General features: G+C 30.7%; 1 protein-coding gene across 3 annotated transcripts in view; it reads right to left on the reverse strand.

Moving 5' to 3' along the window:
* The window catches only part of LOC124536666 (rap1 GTPase-activating protein 1), a 278,996-nt gene that overhangs the window by 116,359 nt on the left and 137,286 nt on the right, over positions 1–25,351 (reverse strand). Inside the window, exon 2 of one of the 3 annotated variants that reach the window (XM_047113216.1) lies at positions 1,008–1,224. The exons of the other annotated variants lie outside the window; for them this stretch is intronic. Within the exon in view, the coding sequence (XP_046969172.1) occupies positions 1,008–1,108 (101 nt within the window). The 5' untranslated portion in view covers positions 1,109–1,224. The remainder of the gene's footprint in view (positions 1–1,007; positions 1,225–25,351) is intronic. 3 annotated transcript variants of the gene reach the window in all.

A 25,351-nucleotide genomic window follows, 5' to 3' on the forward strand; every position in this document is an offset into this window, starting at 1 on the left:
AGACTAGTATTATTAAATTTGTAAATTAAATAGAAACTTTAAATGTGTTTATTTATTATTTGTTTAGTTTAACGTTAATTTTAAAGCTGTTCGTCTATTGGTCGAAATTCGAAAAATCATTAACGAAAGGAGTAAAATACATGCATGTATAGAAACGCGAAAAAGCGAATATGCACATTTCGAATAAATTTTTGACGCTAAACAAACGTCAGCAAAAGTGGTAGACCATAAAGAACCGAACTGTTTTTTCATTATATGTAAAAAAGTTAGCATGCGGAGATTTTGACATATAAACCAAATAACATAAATGTGGAATCGTCGTGATGCAGTATCAACTGTAAACGTAAAATAAATCGAAACAAAACGAGTATTTAATGGAATGCTTAAGCGTCAAGAAACTGATCCAGAACACAATTCAAAGAAGTCTCAGCAAAAACCGTGTTTTAACTTTAATCACCCACTGGGACTCATTTGCTAATAGCACAAAATAATCATTATAAGAGCCATACTAATGACACCAATAGCCAAGAGCAATTTCTACTTAACTAACGTAATTTACTAAAGAAATATATCTTCGTCCTTCAAACTACGAACCAGTTCTGAAGTTGGTGTACGAGATACGTAAGGCACGTTCCAGAGTGAAACGTACTGTGGTCAACACGATGAAAATAAAAGCTATTGGGTCCGTGATAATAAAGAATAAAATACGGTAACTTTAAAGGGATTTGCGCGGTTAACTGTATTTTCGATACAGATTGCTAGCGTTCATCTATCATGATTAAACATCTCGGACTAACGGGAGCCGAGCAACTTGTTCAACAACGGCCATTACTGCAATTTCACAAAGTCTTCCACAATAGGCATCGCGTCAATAGGGAGAATATCGTTAACCATTTAACTCAGCGGAAAGAATTATATATTTACATGTTTAATTCAAACTGTCACCACGAGCTTGATAAGAACCGCATAAATATGCATAAATAAAACAATTATAATTCTGTACATACATTAACTTCTTCATGTATCTTCTTCGAGCGGTGAGTAGCGTATACGTTTCTTTTTGCCCACCCGTGGGCAAATATTTCATCTTCACAACTTTCGACTTCATTCGGTGTGCGGCTGTTAAGTTCACAAATGTTCACAATAATCAAAAGTTCGTTGAACCTATCGATGTCTTGATTTCAATTCTTTTGCTAAATCCGCGAACCAAATTTTGCTGCACTCCTACAATAAAGAGAAAGAGATTGAAGGGTTTTATTTACAGGATGGACGCTTAACTACTAAAAGCACTACATGCAAATGGGTCACACCAAACAACTACGAGGAAAGTGAGTTATAATACAAATTACTCATTAAATTTCAAGGGAATTAACAAAGGAATGAGGAAAAATTAATTAGTATATGAAATGTATTATTTTGTGGTTTGAAACAATAATGTATACGTGTATTATTGTAATACGTTATTATACTTACCAGAAATAAAATAGATATAAAAGAGAATTGAGTATGAAAAGCAAGTTGTTAAAAAAGAAAAACATTTTAGGGCAGATTAGATAAAGAATTAGGTGAAAGAAGTAAAATTATACATATTACAAGCCATTGCAAATTTACTTTACATAGATATACTTGTATAGAATATACATAATATGATAGTAAAGAAGTTCCTACAAAAGCATGATGTGAAATTATGTTATGTTATGAAGAATGAAAAATATGCAATAAGCATGATCGAAGTATCGTTAGGCATTCGATTTGAAGATACAATGTTAATTACTGTTTCTATTATATTAATTATCTAACATTACAAAGCATTATTTACAGTCGCTGAGTTAACAGTTTCTATAACGGTTGTAAAATTCATCAGATACAATTTTGATTGCGCATCTTGAAATGGAATTCACTATCATTGAATCCATCATCGTTTATATCGTAAATATAATCGTGTTTCATCGCAACAGTTAGGTATGTTTGCCTCGCATTTTATAGATATATTGATTGAAGTCACCGAGCTTAATTAACAAAATACGGATTATAAGTTCGTTGTTTGTTTTCCTTCAATGTAAATCATTATGAAATGCTTCATTAGTCATTTTTAGTCCTGTTGCTAGGTAATAATTATTGGCGTTTTCTGTAATTTTTTCTAATTGGAATTTAATACTGCTAGGGATCGATACTTGTAAAACCTTGTTGTTCTAGTGCCTGACTTTTTTATGATAGTGTTAGATATGCAGTCCTAGAGGCTGTACCGGATTACGAGAATGAGGAATGACACACTCTCTAGTACAATACTCTTCTGAAAAATTGACTAAACTGTGACTAATATTATCCATCTGATATCAATAAAATTCTTATGAGAAAGGAATTTTATCGTTTCACACAAGTGGTATTTACACCAAAAATTTTATTTTTAATTTAAGTTATTTAGCTCAATAGAAACAAACTTCTGCATTGAATTAATAATCCACATTATTCAAATAGAATAAAAAGCTGGTGATTAATTGCGGATCAAATTTTATGAGCAAGACCGATATGTACATAACATCCGTAACATTGATGTTTATCTTGCTATAAGAAAGAGCAAAACAAGGCTAGAATTTTAACGAAGGCGACTTAGAATTTAAAACGCCAATAGGAATTTAGTCATTAGAATCACGGAATGTGAGAGGACCAATCACTAGTTCTAACAGACCAAATGATTGATGTAAATAGCCAACCACGTGCAGTTGAGCAATGTGGTGAAATAAGCTTCAAAACCTTCTTCTCGAGGATAGAAACATTTCTTAGCAGTGAGACATTTGCGGTAATTGATAAACTGTCTCGTTGGTTTTATAACCAAACCACGGGTTAAACCAAGAGAGTCAAATGAATCAAGAAAATGAGTAGTTCGAATTGATACGGCGACAGAACTCATAAATTTGTTCGTTTTGCTGTCTCATCGAATTATAGTATATATATATCGAATTATACTATATAGTAAGGGAATTGAGAGTGCATCTGTGGTATACGCTATATTATCTCCAGTAGTTTGCTAATCTCTTTTGAAAATACCCTCACAGTTTAAATCAGTCAGAAGAACATCATCTATGTTTATTGCTTTATAAACATTTATATGTTGTAATATTTCAAGGATTAAGCGTTATATATGACAATTGTTTGAATAAAGCAAGTCGAGAGCTTATATAATGTAATCGTTTATCGGAAATATGGAAGTCAAATTAATGGATATATATGAACATGGAATGAAGTTCCATGATAAATAAAGATATTATAATCAATAGCTGTTAGTACTTCAAAATATAGCTGAACTATTAGTAAATCTCATGTAATACCTAAATTAAAGTTTTGTTTATCTTCATTTTTTCTTCGATTAGCATTGACAGGATCCAAACCGTTTAATCAGGGTACGTTAACAAAATCAAATTGAAACTAAATCTAACAAATCAAGTATCTGTCAGAGTGCGTTCGGAAGCTGAGCAAAGTATAAATTGGAACATGTTTTTGTGCTTCCTAAGATTATATCATGTGATTAAAATTTTACCTAAGGACGCTACGGTTTTTATATACATATTTTTTGCAAAGCCATTGTTAAACGAGTTTTTGTTAAGGCGAATTCATTAGAATTCCAATAATGATTTCATCTTTATACTATCAAAGATTGATGAATTGATACAGAGTAATATAATAATATTTGATACAATATTTTGAGTGTTACTTACAATGCTTTTAATTTTGATTGATTGTCTATGTACTTGCATCGTGATTGAAAATATTTGCGCGATAATAAATACCGTAGCGTTGCTTAATTAAAAATAGTATGCTTAAAGATAGTGTTGTATTTTAATCTTATACATATATTTATATCTCTTTTGTTTATTATTCGTAAAAGTTAAATTAAAAATCACATATAATCTGCCAATATATTTGCAAGATCAGAACTAATTCATATTATTTCTCCAATGAGTTGCAAAGCATAGCATCTTAAGTTTTTATTACATTCCTTGAACTAAAGCACTCTAAAGAACTTCAGTACTCGCCCTGTTGCTCGGTAACGCTGCCATGGCCTATAAGGCCAACAGCATAGTATTACCAAAATAAAAACAAATTTATTCATGTCTTGTTCCTTTAATTACACTGGCTTACAATTGAGACAACACAGTATAAAAGGGTTGTAAAGCATCAATTGCTTCATAAGTAGCTATTATATACAACCCTAGCTAATCCGATAATAGTAAATACTTAAACACTTAAGTAACAAAGGACTGTCAGACTACGAAATCACGTGGGAGGACCATTTTGCAATATAGGAGTGATATATCAATTTGTCAGTCAGCTACAGGGCAAAAACTACACGATTATGTAATCGTAATCGTTCCAATTATAATACAAAAGCAATTTAAACAGAACTATGGTTACTATTTGATTGGCGGCTTGTTTATAGTTACGTAGTCGGCTATGCTGATTCTAGTGTACACAATAAAATATAATATTTTGACTCAATTAAAATATTGTTATCTTTTTTAATCTCACACGAGCGAAAGAGATAAAATTATTTCAATTTAAATTAAAAAACAGTAGATTATGTATTTCATATACACGTTACACACACATGCTTATGAAAAAAACAAAATCGGATGGACCTAATAACGGTCGGGTTATTTAAAATTCGAACTTTTTAAAATCTGAACTCATTATAATAACGTTCAGAATTTTTTGAATAATAAAAGAATATGTTCTCGATTTAAAAAAAGGCGTATCAACGAAACGACTGCCAAATTCGCGTTTAATTATTAAATAATAATTAATAAAGACGATTGGTTAATAATTTTATTAATTTGAACAAAACGTGTTTGTACTTTTACACATTTTAGATGATTAAACTTGAAACTTACGAACGTATTTATTAAGGAAATAAACATCCATAATAATAATTAAAACAAACAATTATCATTGTATACGACCGCATTAGTCATATGAAATAACTATAACGGGTCAATTGTACGTTCTATTTGACAATAGTAAAGTAAATACAGAAATGATAACGTTCGGAAACCTCCCGGCAGACATATTGTTTTGTTGGTTTAGAGGTCAACGTAGTCGTTATAAATCATCGTCAATATTGTCATTATTGTTTAAGGAAGTTAATATTATATTTCAAGCAATATCATGTTGTCTAGTTACATTGTTTGATGTTTCACTAAAAATAGTACGTTAATTTTTTACTAGTTTTGAAATTCAATTTGAAAAAAGTTTGAGTTCTTATATGTCCCAATATTGGGAATAAATGTTCTCTCCTCTGGCAGAGAAGAGTCGGATCTTATTCCACCACGCTGATTGATGAATACAATAGTTTTAAATTATATTTACAACTAGTATTATTTCTCACGATATTTTAAATCATCTCTGAACACGAGATTAATCATAAACCTAAATAAAGTAAGTTCATGGAAATTTTCTTGCCCCGATTTGAACCTTCCATTACTATTCCTTCAACTGATTTATTAGAACCTAGCTGTGCTCGTACGCCTTGTACGCCTTTGAATTAATAAAAATATATATATATATATATATATATATTGTAGCCTAAGTTACTCCTTTTTATAGCAGTGAAAGTGCCAGTGAAAGTCCCGTCACAGACAGACTGACAAAAATTGTAAAAAATGTTATGTTATATTATAGATTACTGGAGTCTGAATTGCCATTTTAAAAGTGATTTTTAGCGAAATCAATATCATAACATTTTGAATACATTATTCATGTTATACATAATACACAATACACACATGTTACTAAAATTTATGCTGGAATCAAATACCGAAGTCTCTCATATTTATAAGTGCTTCAAATTAGGATAAGTGGTCGTTATCGTTTTTGTTGGGCAAGTGAAAATACGATGTTGAGATGTATTCGAATGTTCAAGCTTCAAAATTATCTAATACATACCTACGATAAAGTAGCTGGGGGCGAAGAGATCTTGTATTTTTTGGAACCTTTTCATTTTACGTTAAACTTCTGTTACATTTTAACAATATGTTTGGGGTATCTGTTTTATTACTTATAATAATAACTTTAAAAAAAAATTTGGTATAAATTGGTTTGCAAATTTTCATATAAAAATAGATTATGTAATTTATGTAATACATTGAAGTGAGAAGATATATGAGAAAATTTAATTTTTAATTAAGAAAAGATAGCAATTACCTAACTAAAACCAAAAGTGATTTATATCTTTAAGATAACAACTTAAATGATCTTTAATAAAAACGAATGCTAATTTAGTATCCATTAGCATATATTTGACGACTAATAAACCCATGCAAATTGCGTTTTAACCCTTAAATAATAAGAGATACTTAAAAAATAAACGGGTATTTCATACGATGAGTCGTAAACGCTGGGACTTTAATGCATAACAAACACTTGTGATGCAAATTTTACACAAACAGCCATAAAGAGAATATTCACTAAGAGTATTTTTTTAATTATACATGTATTAGGTACTTGCTTAATTTAATTATATAAAGGTAAACAACGTTTCTATAAAATGATTTAAGTAACTACTTATTTGGGATTTTTTTTTTAATTTTGATGATTTGACCATGTAGATTTGACCCACATAGACATAACTAAAAGTAATTAATTTCGTCAATTAAACAAGAAACGTAGAATGTCTCTATTGATGAATCACTCACTTTTTTCATTCTCGCATTATTTTCATTCACTTGGCCTCTATCAAAAACGTAGCAGGTTCGATCTTGGCTTGGGAGTTTTTCAAAATACCTAGCAATTTGACCCACGGTAGCAGCTCAACAGTTGCTATTGAAACAAAATTATTATGGCGGTAGGAATAAATGGTAGTCGATGGAATTCTAAATTTAAAAATTTTAATACTTAGGCTATTGTTGTTAATACGGCTTTTTTTAACTTAAATATGTTTTATTGTTCGATGGAAATATGAAATGCGCTTTATATAAACTGAGATATATACGTATAGTAAGTTAATTATTCAAATCAATGACGCCTACGAAAGTTTTATTTAAGTATACTGTATGAGTGGTTGCCTTTAATCTGGTCTTGCGCAGATATCTACGACACCTACAATGGCCTACGCTGGCTCAGATCTAAAATCAACGGTCCATCTAGTATTACGTAACCAAGTATCAAAAAACTCCAAATCAGTCACATTTCATAATACTATCAAAATTATAACACATTTTAATCCGAAAATTTTACAAGAAATACTCAAAATGACCCAAAAGAAGATAGAATAATTAATCATTACCGTAATTTATAATATGACGTCACCGTAATTAAAAATAATGACGTCTTCCTTTTGAAAATAAAAGTGAAATAATTCGATATAAAAATCAGTCGCGTCTTTCGAAACGGGTAAAAATAATGGGAATCGCGTTGCCTTCGGGGACAATTTAATGATGCACTTTTGCAGTTATTACTTTAACTTGTGATGATTTTAACTGCTACTTAATAAGAAGCGGTCTAATTCTGGTTTTATATTTTTACTTTTAATATTGATTTCTTAGTATTTTGTCGGCGTCTGTAGAAAAACTCACGATGATATGATATGACTTAAAAGTATAATTATTGAATGACTATTACAAATATTGATGATGATTTCGAAGATGCAATTAACTAAGTTGTTATTTGTCGCTATTATTTTAAATATAATTGTTATTCATATTAAATGTCTATTAATCTATATAAAACTATTAAGGAGCATGAATCTTTGGATATTTATAATTTAATGGTTTGACGTTGTCACGATCGATTACTTGTTGAACTATTGACGTAAGAATTAATTTAATTATAAAATTATCACTATGAGAGTTTAATGACCTTTGCGCATAGGTAATAATTATTTTTTCATCGCGTCAAAAGCAATTTGTTTTGCTTCACAAGTGCTTTAGCTCCGTTCAACCCGCACAATGTACAGGAATTTTAATGCGACTCCTGCTTTTTATGTTTTATTAACTTATGTTCGAGCATTTTAAAATCATAAAAGTGTTACTTGCATAAAAATAAGTCGAGTTATGTTTCAGAACGTATATTTAAATGCATTTCTAATAGGCACTTAGTACTGAGGTTCATGCGCGTCCATATTTTTTTTTTTAAGTTGTTCGGAATTTAAAAAGGACGTTCTAAATCGGTTTCATTTTTCGTTCGAAAACGGTCGCTTACGTTATTATTGACTAATTTAATAATAACAAGGAGTTTATCCGAGGCCAACGGCTCCTACGCGGAGTGGGCATCGTAAATCTAAAACTTGTCTAGACATAGCCTGCTGCCAACTAACTAAACTTTGAAACTTAGTGCCAAATTCGTGGGTGCAACAACCGATAGTAGTGAATTATAAAGGGTAAACCCTAATACAGGTTGAGAGATTATGCATCTAGTTTCAAGATGATAAATCTAAACGAACCGGTAAGTGATATTTGTTTAATTAAATAATGTTTCCCGTAATTTGGGCAATCAATAAAATCAGCTGTTGAATAAGTGAATAAGGATATAACTAGAAGTGAAGTTAATCATATCTTACTTGCTATAATAAATGTATATAACTTTTTTTGTTCTGTGGACACTTCTGAATGTTTTATTTTATCTGTGACAGTTTTGTCTTTACGAAAGAGCGCTCTTATTTTTAATTCAACTTTACATAATTGGTTATGTTTTGAAATATGCAACATAATCATATTTTAAGCGTGTAGGTAGCGTATATCTGTAACTCAGATATAAAGCATATCATAATGGTGTCAAGGTCGTTTCATATTATAGAAAATTTTATACTATTTATAGGCAGTCATTGGTTTTTGAACAAAATTAAAAGAAAAAAATTGTAGCTATTAATAATTATTAAAAAGAAATTGAATTAAAGATGTACCCCACGCACACAATCACACACTAGCACAAACACAAGTACAAGCGTATACGAATACACTCACACGACTGTACGAAATACTCATTTGTCATTTTTGAATTTTTAAAATTCGAATAAGTTTCAGAATTTAATATATAAAATTACTTCTTAACATTCCACTATAATAGAAGTCTGTGGCAGACATTTTAATTTAAACTTTATCTCATTTTCTATCATGTTACATTTAACAGGTTGTCGGTCTTGTAAATACATAATTATTAAATACAACGTTATTAGCATTAATACATTACGAACATTCGCATTGTGATTACAAACTTGTCATAATTGAATGAATAATAATATGACATGCAATACAAATTATTACACGCTATTTTGTTTAACTAAACTGTCTCAGACTTCATTTAGTACCAATCTTATTGGAGATAGTTTATTGACCTTTTTTTGATTAAAAATCCTCTTAATAAACAAAACAAAGAATAAAGAAGTGTGACGTTATCATTACGAAATGTTTCTGAACATATGAACGGAAATAGTACTAGTAATCTTAGAACTGAAGAGTTTCATATGTGCTCGGCGATTAATGAAAATTTCATGAGAAAACCTGCATGTGTTACATGTAAATCTGCCGCCAAACAAAATTGGAGCAACGAGTTATAAATCTGTATTTTACTACGACGCCTGCGCATGTACCGAACGTGATGGAAGTGATATAACAAGTCAATTTCGAGCCAGTATTGCCAGCCACTTATGATGCACAGTCAACATTAATTATTTTTTAGATATTACCAAAATTAGTTTATATGAAAGACTTAGGTAGTAGTAGGTAGGTTTATTACATAAAATGTGTATAACAAACAGGTTTCGTTAAATTTTATTAGTACGTAAATTTATATCTAAATGAAACACTATTAAACATATATGTATCTTTCTATCGAATAAACTCGTTAATTTTTCGTATTTTATTATTTAATGTAATACATTTATATAACTCGCAAATACTAAATAATCCCCGACTTTAAACTCCAATTGAATTCGTATTCAACATGATACGGTACCAGCTATGAATATTCAAAAGACTAATTTAGAACCTCGGAATGACTCTACGCATGTTAATCTTGACCGAGTTTTCTTAAAAGAAAATTATGGGAAATGTACACGTTTCAATTAATTGACGTTGTACAAATAATACTATTTCAATGTTTAAAACATTTAATTCTAAACATTTGTTTGAAATATCTTTGAAATGTATTGTTGTATTTTTTTTTTTTAATATAATTTAATTTTAATCTTCCTTTAAAAATATTTATGCAAATTTGTCTTAAGTTGGTCAAGACAGAGTTTTAAATATTAAAATATATTTATATAGCCTACTTATAGTGTCATGTAAATGGAGAAATGATCTATTTCTGTGAGATCATTTAAAAAAGGAAAATGATTTCAGATTGCAAATGTGATATGGTTATAACCGTTGTTAAATATAATATTATTTTTTAAGTACACATACTCATATACACATATTTCGTCAAAACTGCATAATGCTCAATTATCCCATAGTGTACCAGTAAAAATAACATACTGCACTATATATAATTGTGATAAAGTTTTTTGTAATAGTATCAAACCAAATATAATTTTATAATTCAAATACTTTTTGTCAGTATGATAATTCTTTGATGATCCCAAAGTTAATATATTATTATTCTGAGCAGCACGCCGAAATTGATTCTTAAAACACTACGACGAACCTTTTCACCCGATGTTTTTATATCAAATATTTCCCTAAGGTTTGGATAAAAAATAGATTAAGCTTGCTATATATTATTTGTTGTCCTAATGTTTTGAATTTAAGTTACAAAAATTTATATTAAATAAAATTAAATAAAGTAAAATATTTTTAAGTCAAGTGTTAAATACAACTATGAAAAAAGATGTAAAAAATCTAGTAGAAAGCTGTTTTATTCCTGAGTGCTATAATGTACATCCGAACTATATACATACATATGTATGTATCTAGTATAATATAAGTACCAGACTATTAGACGTGTAACATGACTATAATGTGTACGTCTAATATGAAAATATTCTCTAATCATATTTTTAAAGCATGAGAAGTAATCACAAACTTATAATACAATTTTTTGTGCCCGCAGAGTCAATACGTACTTCCTGAGATATTCGTTTCTTTAATATAATTTAACTTCTCAATAAAAGATTGATGATAAAAAAGTGTGAAGTTCTTTAATTTCGATGCAGGATATGTAAATTTAATTGGAAATATTTGAGGATGTAATTTCGATTGTAACAAAGAATCTTACCGGTTCTCCTACCGGTTCAGGTAGCGTTAAGTACGTTTTACTCAAAAACAAAAGCTCCGACCTTAATTTGATTCACGAGAATCCACGATCCAGATTTAAAAGAAATGTATTCGTTGAATATTGTTTTATTTAAAATCGCGATACGTGCAGAAACATACACATTCCGATATTCGATATTTAAAAACTATATCGCTTTTAGTTTCAGTATTTTCCGATAAAAAAATAGAACAAATACCAGATTCGCATTTGTTCTATTTTGTATATCTCTGTATACATTTATTATCTGTGGAAACCACGACTATCATAATATTTAAATTTCGTATGCATTCTTTATATTTTAAAAATAGAATTTGAAATTGAGAACAAAATATTTTAGGCATATAAAAATGTTTTGGTGCATATATAGATACTACGTGTAGCTAAAATGGCCAGTACGATGGTAGGACTTTGGTCAAGCCCGTCTGGGTAGGTACCAAACCTGCTTAATATTTTTGCGTTTTGGTTTGAAGGATGAAAAAGCCAATATATCAAATACTGTTGATATAACATATTCTTGTCATGTTGACGATGTGAGATGATTTTTGACCGCATATGGTCCATTTCATACTCATTAACTCAGTTATACTCAATAAAAAAATTAGTAATTACAATCGTAGTACCTCCAATAACATCGTTGTCTTGCGTAAATTTAATTTATATATACAGCGAGCAGCATCTTTTTATAAGGTACACGTGCCGCAAATTTGTAGTCTTATTTATAGCACTTTGTAAACGTGTACGGAGGTCACAATACAAATATTAAATGAACTTAGAACCACTTTGTCAGGTTAATGGCTGCTTAATATTTAATTAAATTCGCTTTAATGAATAGTACCCTTACCAGACAGATTGTTTAAATAATACTATGTTATTTATATATTCAGCACTCGTATGTTACTATCGGCTTTATATTGACTTTTCTTGAATGTGGAGCATTATGTGCTCCCGTGGCGTTGCTCGCGAAATTCGATTTGTGATTAAAATCTTTTAATAAATTGCTTAAAACCCGTAACTTATAACGACCCATGAGGGGTAATTTTTTTTAATTTTTTATGGTATAAGTTGACGGAATACACATGGGCCATCTGATGGTAAGTGGGCACCATTACTCATAGAAAATGACGCTGTAAGAAATATTAACTATTCCTTGGGAACTAAGATATTATGTCCCTTGTGCCTGTACTAACACTGGCTCACTCACCATTCAAACCGGAACACAACAATACTGAGTACTGTTTTTTGGCGGTAGAATAACTGATGAGTGGGTGGTAGCTAACCAAAGCCCTACTTACCTAGCTTGGAGTTCAAGCTTGCTCCGTACCAAATTTCATCAACAGTGGTTCACTTGTTTAACCGTGAAAGCGTAACAGGCAGATTTACTTTCGAATTTATAATATTAGTACAGATAGTCGTACATTCCAAACCAAATTTTTATAATAATTAGCTGAAAATAATTTATATATTCGGTTTCATAACAGTCACTCGTTTAATTATTATTTTAAATATAAACAGCTCAAGACGAGTTAAATTTATTCATCGAGTCGGTCGCGTGCCGATCATTATTTCTTTTATAGCTATTCTGTAAAAAACAATTTTGAAACTCATCGTAGAACACGATTGTGAACTATCAGATATGTATCTAATAAACTCAGTAAAATAAATATTACATTTAATGTATGCAAGCATCAAAATATCACTGTGATTCGATTTTATACATTTCGCTAGAGATACGAAGTGACATCTATCATAGAACGACCGTCGTTTACACGTACTATGGTATTATTTTAAAAATAGAATATATAACGACCCGTAATTACCCTACAAATATTGTTTAAGAGGTGATTAGTTCAACAATGTTATCTTCTTCTTTCGAATACAAAATCAGTGATGTCAGAAAGAGATAACTCGTTGTTTAACTAAACACCCGCTAAACGATGTTTTTAAGTAATTGAATTACAGAATGGCACTGCTGATAATCGTTTTCTCGCAAAGTAAATACTTAAGAGTAAATGAGATGCACGTATTTGAATACCAAATTATCTTACAAGTGAACACGCAAAGGTTACTTTGTGTCAAGGGATAATGATTATTTACGTAACGAGGTGAATGAATGAAGTGAATGAAATTTCGCTGGCTGTAGGGCTTTGTGCACGCCTCAGTAGACCCACATCAGTAATTCTGCCGCGTTGAAAGAAGGGTTAGCCAGTGTCATTACAAGAACATTAGACGCAATGTCTTAATGTTTATTCGATATATGAAATGAGTAGTTAATGCTTTCATTGCAAATGCGGAAGTAACACGCCATAAAGATAGTGCATTTGTTCGTGTTCCTTACCTATATAAAAAACAAATTTTCGCCCGTGGCCTCGCCCGCCTGTCACCGAAACGATCATAAAAACTTAGCCTTTCAAGCCTGCTTTGTACCAAATTTCAACAAATCTATTTCAGTGACTTAACCATGAATGCTTAACAGACAGAGTTACTTTCGCTTTTATACAATTAGTATAGATTAAATTATATTTTAATAATACGTAGCGGATTTGGTCTTGAATAAATCTAGCATTTATGTCGTATGAAATTTCTACAACTTATTCATATACTTACAACTGAGTAGATGACAACTGTTAAAACGACAAAAATGCTTACCTATAACTTTACTTATTAACAAATTAAAACGAGTGTGTTCGATAAAAAAGTTTTGCCTGTGTTTAAATTCATTTACGTGTATTAATTATCGTGTTTTTAAGTTGGAAATAATGGTTGCAGAATTACATAATTTTACCGTTTTTCTATAATTCAAATTACGAACCGGTATTTTAAATTCAATAGATATACGTACATTTCGTGACAGCTTATAAAAGCCTATTTGTATAAGGTACTCTGTGGTTTGACTTTGTATGGCCACTTGTAATATTCTAGTACAGGGCACTTGAGTAACTTCGGATAGTACACTATAGTGCCCAAGGTGGAGTAAGTTATAAGAAGGCTTCGGAAGTTAATTAGCCACCGTCCTTGTCTGTGGTCTGGGACGTGTCTTAGAATTTCCTGCGACATACGAAGTTTTCAAAAGCCAGTCTTTTATTTTGCAGTCATGCTTCTACTAAACATATTTTGCACTACGAATCTTACTAACTTTTAATTACTTCATCAGATCTCAATTTACTGACAGTTAATGTATTATAGATATATCTATGGTGTTTATAAATAATTAATAAAGTGTTAATCTATGAATATGTCCTAATTATTACATGTGTTGGCTACATTTAAGATTTAAATTTTAATTACGGGCAATTTTAATTACGGCTAGTGTGTCATTATATGTTCTTGATGGTATTTAATTGTTGTGTACGCCATACATGTCGCGTCTTACTTAGACACACTTGATTAGACATTAGACAGATCAGAAACCTACAAACTACAAACTATAGTCGTAGAGACCAAGACAGTGGACCAAGACATCAAAGATCCTAAAATTTATATTTGTGATACTGTCTGGAAATAAAAATAACATAAATGCAAACAATAAAAAAGTATATATATGACGGATAATGCGTCTGAAACACATGATAAATAGAAAAAAATAATCAACACGTGTTTAGGCGAGCTTTAGTGTAAAAGACGATGAGTCAGCAATGACACGCATCACTGAATGCAACACATAATATCACTTACACGCAATGTAACTTATGTGCATATTAATACATAATATACACTGTCGATGAATAATAGGTTTAATAGACACTTTTTAAAGTGTGATTTTTATTAAAAACGATTGTCTTATGAACACTTTATATTTATTAAATTAATCCTGATTTCTTTATATCTAATATTCGATGAAAGAAAATAACACTGTTTATTAATTTCATTATAAACAATATCTGTTGGTTGAGTAGTTGAACACAGCCATGCGTTATGTGACTACAAATTTTTCGTGTAACGTTTTAAAATACAGACAGGGATTTCTTTATAGATACGTATAGATCGAGTTATCTATTGGTAAAATGTTTCTATTTCTGAAAGAATATCCCTTTTTGCAAATCTATATTCGTATTTGGAAAAAGGACTAACACTTCTTATGATTCATGAATTGTTTAAAATAAATTATTTTTCCAGTAACATACAATGATAATTATAACAGCTCTTCTAAGCAGGGATAAACGATGATAACGATGGAAAATCTGAATATATCCGCTGAAATCTTTAAGTAAAGTGTTAACATAAAACCATACTGAAGCAGCAAAATGCTAGAAGCTTCAAACCGAGGGAGGCATTACATCTGTGATTGGAGAATAATACACGAATCGATATTTGATACTTTTACTTGGGTCAATGTATTTGCTCCATTAAATACGAGTAATCATGAATCATTTCTTGATACACACATTTAGATAAATTTGAACAAACAAAATAAAAACAAGTGTATATATAATAATTCCATAAAACAATATTTTATATTCAATTCAAATACGTGTGCACACTTTATTGTGGTAACAGTGTATTGCGAAATGCTGCGGACCAATGTTCGCTCGCCCTCTGATAACGGAGAATACGAATAATCCTGCCGATAAATCTCAATACTTCGACATTTTGTCTGGTGCCGAAGGGCTCCCCGATGGATATTTATACACTCGAAGGGACCTACTTGTTGCTGAGGTATGTGTTCAGGATAACATCCTAGCGGTACGTCTTCGATGGGAATATAGGAATTTAAAAGAACATCTAGTGGTATGGGTGTGTCTAGGGCCTACCTGGGAGGATACTACACACTCTTATAGGCTTTTAAAAGTATTATTAAATTATTTCCTGGAATAAATCTTTAAAAATTATTAAGTATAGACAAACATATTATAAATAGTACCAGGTATCCTGTAGTTGTCTTTAAATAATAATAATAAAAAAAACTATAAAAGAATATTCATGTGTGGTTATGGCATTACATTATTCTTTTTAATCGATGATGTTATTGTTGTCAATGTACTATATTATATGTTTATGTATTTTAATAGTGATTCAATAAATAAGTACCTGTATTTCGAAAAAAAGGTATGATTAATATAAAGTACTAATTAATTCTTTTGAAAATTGAAAGGATATAATCACAATTAAAAATATGGAATCGATTAAAGATATCGATTATAAATTAGTTACCTGTCGTTTCCTGTCCTCGTTTTTATATAACGTATTTGGCTCACAATTATATTCAAATTATTATTATTATAAATCAAGACCTAAAAATGGCGCCATTGACATAACCGGTTAGTGTATATGTGGGTTAAATTTTGAGTATGCTTATATGGACAGTGATAAGATTATTATAATTGTAACAAAATGTACCTATTTATTGCCGGCACTTCCTTGATAACTCTGAACGATATAAACGATGGACTCCTTTTATGGAACCTAGTCTTTTTACCCAGCTAGTCCTATCCTTTTAAAGATTAAAAGCAAATTGACTTTTGTATTGTAAATGATTACTTTAAAGAAAAACTAATAAATCTTTACACAATATTTATTCGCTCAATGTTATTTAATTCGATTAGTTTTTTGTATTTCGTTTTATTTAGAATCGATGATCGTTAAAAAAAATCGATTCAACAGTATAAATATTATCCTTTTCATTATGAAAGCACAGACAATAAATAACAAACGATAACCGTGTACAGATAATCGATAAATCACATAGATTAAAACGGGTAACTGTGAAATCGCGGGACTTAAGCCTAAGTAAAGTCCGGAACTAATCGCTTATTCTGGAATCTAAACAGCTTGCTTTATACGCGGTTTCATGAGCCATGAAGTTATTGGTATATATTAAATGTACAGTAGAATGTTACGTACGTAAACTGCTTGGTTAGTGTTTGGTTAATGTTTGTCTAGTTCGATTATGAAAGCGATTGTTATCATTGATTTAGTATCTTCAAGTTCCTAAATTACTTTTAAATGCGTGATGTAATGAATAAAAAAAAGAAGTATTTGTTCCAGACGTATGTTTTTTTTTTAAGTATCTATATTTCAATAAAACCTAATTAAGGTAAATATTTTGTTTTTCCTATGAAAAAAATAATTCTCACATCGGTACATACAACAACAACAGCCTGTAAATTCCCACAGCTGGGCTAAAGGCCTCCTCTCCCTTTGAGGAGAAGGTTTGAACATAATCCAATACGCTGTTCTAATGCGGGTTGGTGGAATACACATGTGGCAGAATTACTTTGAAATTTGTCACATGCAGGTTTCCTCACGATGTTTTCCTTCACCGCTGAGTACGAGATGAATTATAAAGAAAAATTAAGCACATGAATCAGCGGTGCTTGCCTGGGTTAGAACCCTTAATCATCGGTTAAGATGCACGTGTTCTAACCACTGGGCCATCTCGACTCCATATCGATACATGTTTAGTAAATATAGTATATTTTAATAGGTAAGATATCATGTGTAAGATACAACTGAATTTTCAAAGAATCACTGTGAAATAATTTATCGTAAACAATAAATTCAGCGTCTAGGAAACTTATTGTCACCCACGAAGATTGTATCGGTTTGCATATTAGAGAAACCTTTTTGGAATCACGTTTTCTAACAAAGCAGTAGCATTGTTCCCTTAGAAGATGTGGGCAGGCATTGCTCACGTGCCAAAACCTGACCACATTGGACACAATGGACGGCTTAGAATGCTTATATAATTCGAAATATTTCGCCATTTTCTCCAATACAACAGTCGAAACTGAAATCTCAATACCGAATTATAGGAATTGACAAATTATTATAGTTCAAAGAAAAGATAATCTTTTCCTTGAAATATTGCTTTTGACAATTATTTGAAAATCGAATTTTACTATTGAAAGGAAAAGAAAAATCATTCGAAATTCAAATTCATACAAGTGTTGTAAATAATATATCGATAAGGGTTTATTTATTTTACGCAGTGCAGTTTATGTTGTAATTAACTTCAACTAGTGATTAAGAGCTTTGTGCCAGACAGTCTAAACATGTAACACGAATTCAGCAATTAGTCTAACAAACAGCATTGCTATTCACTGCAAGGAACCCAAGAAACAAAACATTTAGTTACCAATTTTCTATCATAATCTCTTTTTTGGCTTTTATTTGTGCCCAAAGATTAAAAAGAGATTACAGGCTCAAGGCTCAAATTAAGTTTGAAGTCATAATAGTATTAGACGATCATAAATGTAAAAAAAAATGCGAGGAGTTAAAAATATGAGTTCCAAGATTATAAGACGGGCAGTTTATTAATTAAATGTTCATTGTTCACGTTTCATTTAATAAGACCACGACGATAACATTAACGGTCTATACCGAACCTTATTTACTTAACGTTCATTACAGCAATAAAAACTTAGCACGACTCAATTGAAATAACCATAATTCAGTATGAAGATATCAGCACATCGTACATTACGCGCCCACGTGTTACTTAATATAAGCAAACCCACATTGGATACACTTATCTTCATCTGTTTAAACAATGGAACAGAATAAGCCGTAAATAGCAACATTTTATTGACAAAATTGTACCAATTATACAGATTTATTTAACCAGTTTTATATTGATACTCGTTTCTACATTTGGTAGATAAGTTATGATTCGGATAGACAAAATTCGAAAAAAATTATTTTAGAAGTACATATTTTTTTATTCCTATTCTGAGTATTTGAAATTTGTAGTCTAGCTATGAATTTAGACTTCTAGTCTTCTTTTGGTAGTTCATTTTCCGTATTAAAACTATTTTTTTGGTATTTTATTTTTTTTTACAAATTTTAAAATATAAACAATTTCTTCGTATGAATTCTACTAGGAGCGTATAACTTGAAATGCATTTTAATGTCAAACTCAATTTTTACATAGATGACAGAAAATGTCATTTCCAAATCACGAACGGAATCGACGATATTCATGGATATCCGTTGCAAAATTGAAGCACATCACTATCATTAACAAACAACCAACGTTTTTAAATTCAATCCGTGAATACAACCCAAATAAAGTTTTATCCTTTATCAGTAGTCTAACAGAATTAGCTGCCTCGTATGTCATAGCTAACTTTCATTTTCACAATAAACATCGTATATTGCAGTAACAAACGAATATGCTGTTATTGCAATTTCTATGACAGAAGCAAATAGTGCTATAAAACTTTCGTATTGTCATTGTCATGAACATAATAGTTATCTCGAACAGGTCTCCTTATTGGCTCATAGTTATTGCAGTTATCTTTGCAAAAGGAACTTTATTCATTTTCTTTTCCAAAAGATAACCTTCTTTTTTGATTATTATAACATTAATGTCATTATCTAATCACTAATAGGCAGACTATATAGCAGTCTCCTTTAGGGTCGAATTCCGAATGAGGTCAATAAAAATTGTTAGGATTTTCTATCAGAGGTCAACCTGTCTCGTTAAACATATGACGTCGTTGGAGAAGCTCTGATGTATCACCGGTCGTGTCGGGTTGCTTATCGGATTAAAGTAAGGGACTAGTGAATGCACCTGGGTTTGCGCACACTTGTATACTATAATAGCACCTGCGCAGCTGAAAAGTCTTTCGAATTAAGTCGACAGGACTTAATTGTCACATTAACAAAAAATAGTTATCTGCCGATATTCGAAAAAAAATTTGTCCTTGATATATATTAAACGCTTTCAAAATATACTAACGAACTGTTCGTGGTTGGTTGGTTGGTTTAGAATTCGCGTTTTATAATAATTCAAAGATTTTTTTTTTACGTAAGACAGATCTAATCATTGTTAGGTGCACATTATTTTCGTGTTATTTAAGGTAACGTATAATCTGTTCCAATTCCAATACATAACTTTATACTTTACTTACTTTTAAATTAACTTCGAAACTTTTCATATTATCTTCCCATCTATAATGAATACCATAGATAATTCAAGCTATCGACCAATAATGTCACATCAATTTGATGTTAAATGTTTATTTGACTTATGTCATCTTGCGGTTCCAACCACATAGACAGATGTGTCTCTGAAAATGAATAATATCAATACCGAGTTTATTATTACAAGTACAATAGAACTATCATGTCGAATATTTATAAAATAAAAGTAACAGCGTTATTTTATGGTACTGTACTGTACTGATACTTTTATACCTATTGCCACTTTTAAGTGAGGTGTCCTTTGAAGGCTATGTCTTAAAAAGTCAGTAGTATTTGCTTATTAGTGATAATCATTGTATATGCACTAGGGGTAAGGATAAGCTTATAACGCCATGTTTCCGACACCGCAAATTCAATAAATCTTTCTTGGGGCAAGGTATCCGTTTCTATAGTAAAATTCCGCAGACATTTTTAACTTTGCCTCTTCGTAAACTCAAATCGTTTATAAAAAATACATTGGTAAAAAAGGCGTATTATTCGATACAAGGTTTAGTAGATGACAAAAAAGCGTGGAATTAATACCTGCTGACTTCCACGCAGGATATGTTAATTTAAATAATTGTATTAACTAACAAGAGTTTGTATTTTTTAAATGTTGAAAAAGAGTAACTACTGAGTTTCTTGACGGTTCTTCTCGGTAGAATCTACTTTCCGTACCGGTGGTAGCTTCACTTAATTGTTAGTTGACGATTCAAAAGTGCTTGTAAAAGCACACTTGAATAAAGATTATGTTGATTTTGATTTTGATTTTATGCATTATTTACACTGCGCCAATATGGCTTGTTAGTTGTTAGAAAACAAATTATCAATGTTTCAAAGTCTCAAAGTTTCGGTCTTCGCTTAATTCCCATAAGAACATGTTGCCGACTTCCTGGGTCACGTGGTTAGCGGGAGGAGTGGTTTGATGGATATCGAAATGTATATATGCCAAGTATTTTATCTCGTTGAAATTACAACATGAATATATAATATTACACGAATATTATTTGCAAGTTTTTACTTAATACAACAGTATATGTGAGTTTCATAAGGGTATACAATTTTGCTCGTCGCATTCCATTACGTAAAGAAACCAGCTGTATGAAAAGAACATGAAAATTTGTTTTCTATCAACAATCATTCCTCATTCATCCGTTCAAAATAGCGAAAACGCTTCAATGTAGATTTATGAATCTGAATCTCGCGTGACAAACCAACGGTTTGTTCGTTTAAAGAAAAAGTAAATTCCAACGTATTTAAACATACAACAAAGATAAACTCTGCGTAATTGTGCGTTAAAATCATTAATTATAAAGGTAATAAAAATCGTTAACATTTCATAAACGATTCGACTATTCGATTCTGAGTATCACTATTATAAAACTAAATCTCTATCTCTCTGTCTGTCTGAACACATGAGTTTATTACTCAAAATCTACTGTATACTGTTTCAGGCTTTCAACAATGTACGGGGTAGTAATTCATGAATATACAAAAGTATAATTCATTACAAGTTCTATGTAAAATTACCAAAATTTGATGACAATTTTTAAGGATGTCAGAATAAAAATCTTGCAGACTCGACTAGTCGACTTTGCTGACGTGACGCGTAAACTAATAGTGATGTATATTATTCCACCCGTGCGAAGCCGGGACGGAAAGCTAGTCTTATAAACTAAAACACATGCTACGAGTATACACAGAGAAAACTGACAAGCAGGTCAAACACAAACCAATAACAAAGTTAGTTTAGTTCGCTTAGTTGAGGCGAACAAAGGCGGAGCGAAACTTGCAAGTATAATAAATAATTAAGTATTTAAACAGAGTTCATTTCCAATTGTTGATTTCAACCATAACTATTGTCTTATCAGCTAAACATAAAAACAGTCTGCACTTAACTAAAAATATCACTCCAAAGGTTAGTGATAATATTCGTTTCGTTTTCAAACACTAATTTTGTTGTTAGGAAGTTTGAATCTATTCGCGCTGACCTTTCCGTTGTGATAAGATAACGTTTACACAATCGACATCCAATTGAACAAAATGGGTTGTGTAAAGCGAAAGAAAGTTAATTGAAAATCGACTTTAAAAACACCGCAAATAAAATGTCTTGAATTCAAGTAATTCTTGCTACGAACGCTGGAAAGTTTATACGAATCTTCAATTACTAGAAATTCCTTTGTAATGCTGATGTTAGTGTGTCTAGTACTTTTTATCTTAGGACGAAGAAGGATGGACAGTCTTTAGTCTGTGTAGTCTTAAATTAACATTAGGATTACTTTCAACATTTTATACTTATTAAATATATTCTTTGATATGATTATGCTTTTCTGGCTGATTTTGTCAATGACTTAGACTTGTGTTGTGTGTAGTCGATTACATTTTTTTGACCAACTGTTCCGAAATTGAACCCTGCACCTCCGGACTAGCAGCCTAATAAAATACTAAATCAACTCGGCAATTAGTATGTATAATATACAAGTTTATTTGAATACTAATTAGTGAAAATATGTAATGAATAATATGATTACATCAGCATTAATTTTACTTCACAGTTATATTTATTTATGCTTTATATTAATAATCAATTATATAATCTTAAATAAGTGAGAAAAATATAGTTAAAGAAATAACAAAGTAATTTTATACTAACAAATAAAATGTTTTCAATAAATAATTCTCAATGCTTGATCTACTTTGAAATAAACAACCGTTATAATTCATTTAGAAAAATTGTTAAACGGAAGCGTTAAGATTATATTATGAACCGCTGCAAACGCACACAAATTCGATTATTTCCGATTAACTTGAATCGAATATAACCACGAGTTTTTTTGCACCAAATCATGACAATCCGATTATAATACCGTTAAAAACCGGTACCGTAAGCAGAATATATATGTAACGAAAATATCAATCGCCTAAATTACGGTTGGTAAAACAATATCATAAAGATAAAAGTCACTTATCTTTACCACCAAAGCGATAATCGAGTGAAAATCTACAAACTTATAAATAAACGTCGTTAAATTTAAACCATATTACCGAGTCACGGTCGTTTTAACAATAAACGTGAACACTTAATAAATGTTCTTTCTGAAATACATTAAATGTGAATAATGGTAAATCGCTTGACATCAGAAACTTATAACGCAATTATAAAATTAATTCAGATAGAAATACATTATTACGATGCGAAGATCGACCACTTTCTATTTGATATGATCTTACTTCAGACTGTGAAATGTAATCTGCAATTATTATAACAATGGCCGGCAAATGTGAAATGAAAGTATTGATATCTTTATCAATGGAAATTAAGATAGACGATTTGTGATAGGCTTTGGTTATGGTTTATTAACGGTCAATTTGCGTCCTACTGTCATTCGTTCATAGTCAGAGGTTACGGGGACAGTTATTCAGTCGGAATGAACGGAATGGGGAACCGCTTTGCTCTCCAACAATGACCGCATTCAATGTGAAATAGTTGGATAAGCCATAAAATATTCATAATTCGTATAACAATGAAATCATCCGAATCAATAAATCCCCTTTATAAATATGTGTAATAAACATATTATGCTTTGTATAATATTACCGGTTTCATTAGAGACTAGAGGAGTTCAATCCATTATTATTTCCCTGTTAAATAAATATTTTTGTTAATCATTTTTTGCTAGATAGTAAAAAATAATTTTAACAAGCACTGACTTAAAATAGATTTCAACATTCTCAAGGATGTGCAATTAAGCTATTATTGATATTAAAACGGAAACAAAATGTCTTAAAAAAACTAATTATAATTGTTAAGGAGAGGTTAGTACTCCTTTGGTAATTCAAGGTTATGACAAAGTTATTGGACGATAAATTATACACATAACATTTGTATGAAACACACCTGAGAGGTTATTTATCTCAAACGCGTTAATCTCAGGAACTACTATCCGAATTTGAAGAGTATTTTTTGTTTCTTTTTGTGACTATAACTTTATGTCACCTTTAACAGAAAGCAATAGCAATATACTCCATCCCGCTAACGAACTTTATCAACAAACAGACAATAGGCTTGATACAACAATATGAAATGCGGTAGAAACTTCGTGAACTAAAGACAAAAAGTAGATTGATATTACAATAAAATATTTTTTTATAAATACAGTATGAGTAATTAAATCGTTCGACAACCTAAAATTTAACGAGCTACCAACAAAGGGTACACTGACAGACATCATAGATCTCTACAACGAAATAAACTAAGTCGTAAATCGTGCCCCTTACAACGATTTTACTGCTAGACTAATAAATAAATTTATCCGATTGTGGGGTATTGAAAAAAACGGAGAGTTCAATAATAGCTATATTACTTTCGATGCAAGCGCGTGTGCCGAACACTATTTATTGGTTCGTGTTTCTAATAATACAGCGAATCTTGTACAATTGGCGCGCAGCGTATGCGAAGCTAGCCTAGTATTATCAAGTACAGGAGTGATTGAAACCCTCAATGACAGATGGCAAACACAATAGGCATATACGACGCGTCATTGTTAGTCCAATTTCCTATCGAAATAAACCGGGGGCATTTTTGCGTATTCATCCTATTCGCTTCTCTCTATATTTCCGCAACAAGATCTGTCAGATTAATGGTTATTATTGATTATAACATTTGACGATCATAAATAATCGGTGGCAAATAAATTGTGCAGAAAATGATATCATTATTAACGCAAAAATAAACTGAAACACATGAATTTAAAACGAAATAAATTTATAAGATTAATGAATATTGTTAAAAAGTGTGAAATGTGTTACTAATTAAAAGTAAATTACATGTGAAGCATGAGTGCACAGATTAAAAGCAACGCGAGTATATCATTTAGAAAAGTAAAAGTAACGACATAAAAAAACACATAGTATAATACCAAGTATCATGGACTTGATCTTCACAATTGCGTCTCATAAACCGAGGAACTAGACCCAAAAAATATTCGAACGGTATTTTAATAATTTTAATTCTTTTTCATTATGAGTTGGAATTATATGAACAATAGCAACACGTATAAATAGAGAAGTTGTCTCAAAGTTTCCCTCTATTCTTCTGAGCCGAGCATCATGAAAACGTTTATGTCTGCAGTTAATTAAATGCCAGCACAAGGACAGTCATACATAACTCTATTTCATTTTAAGATTAATTCCCAGACTATAAATT

The sequence above is a fragment of the Vanessa cardui genome, chromosome 17 (genome assembly GCF_905220365.1).
Source record: "Vanessa cardui chromosome 17, ilVanCard2.1, whole genome shotgun sequence".
NCBI lineage: Eukaryota > Metazoa > Arthropoda > Insecta > Lepidoptera > Nymphalidae > Vanessa > Vanessa cardui.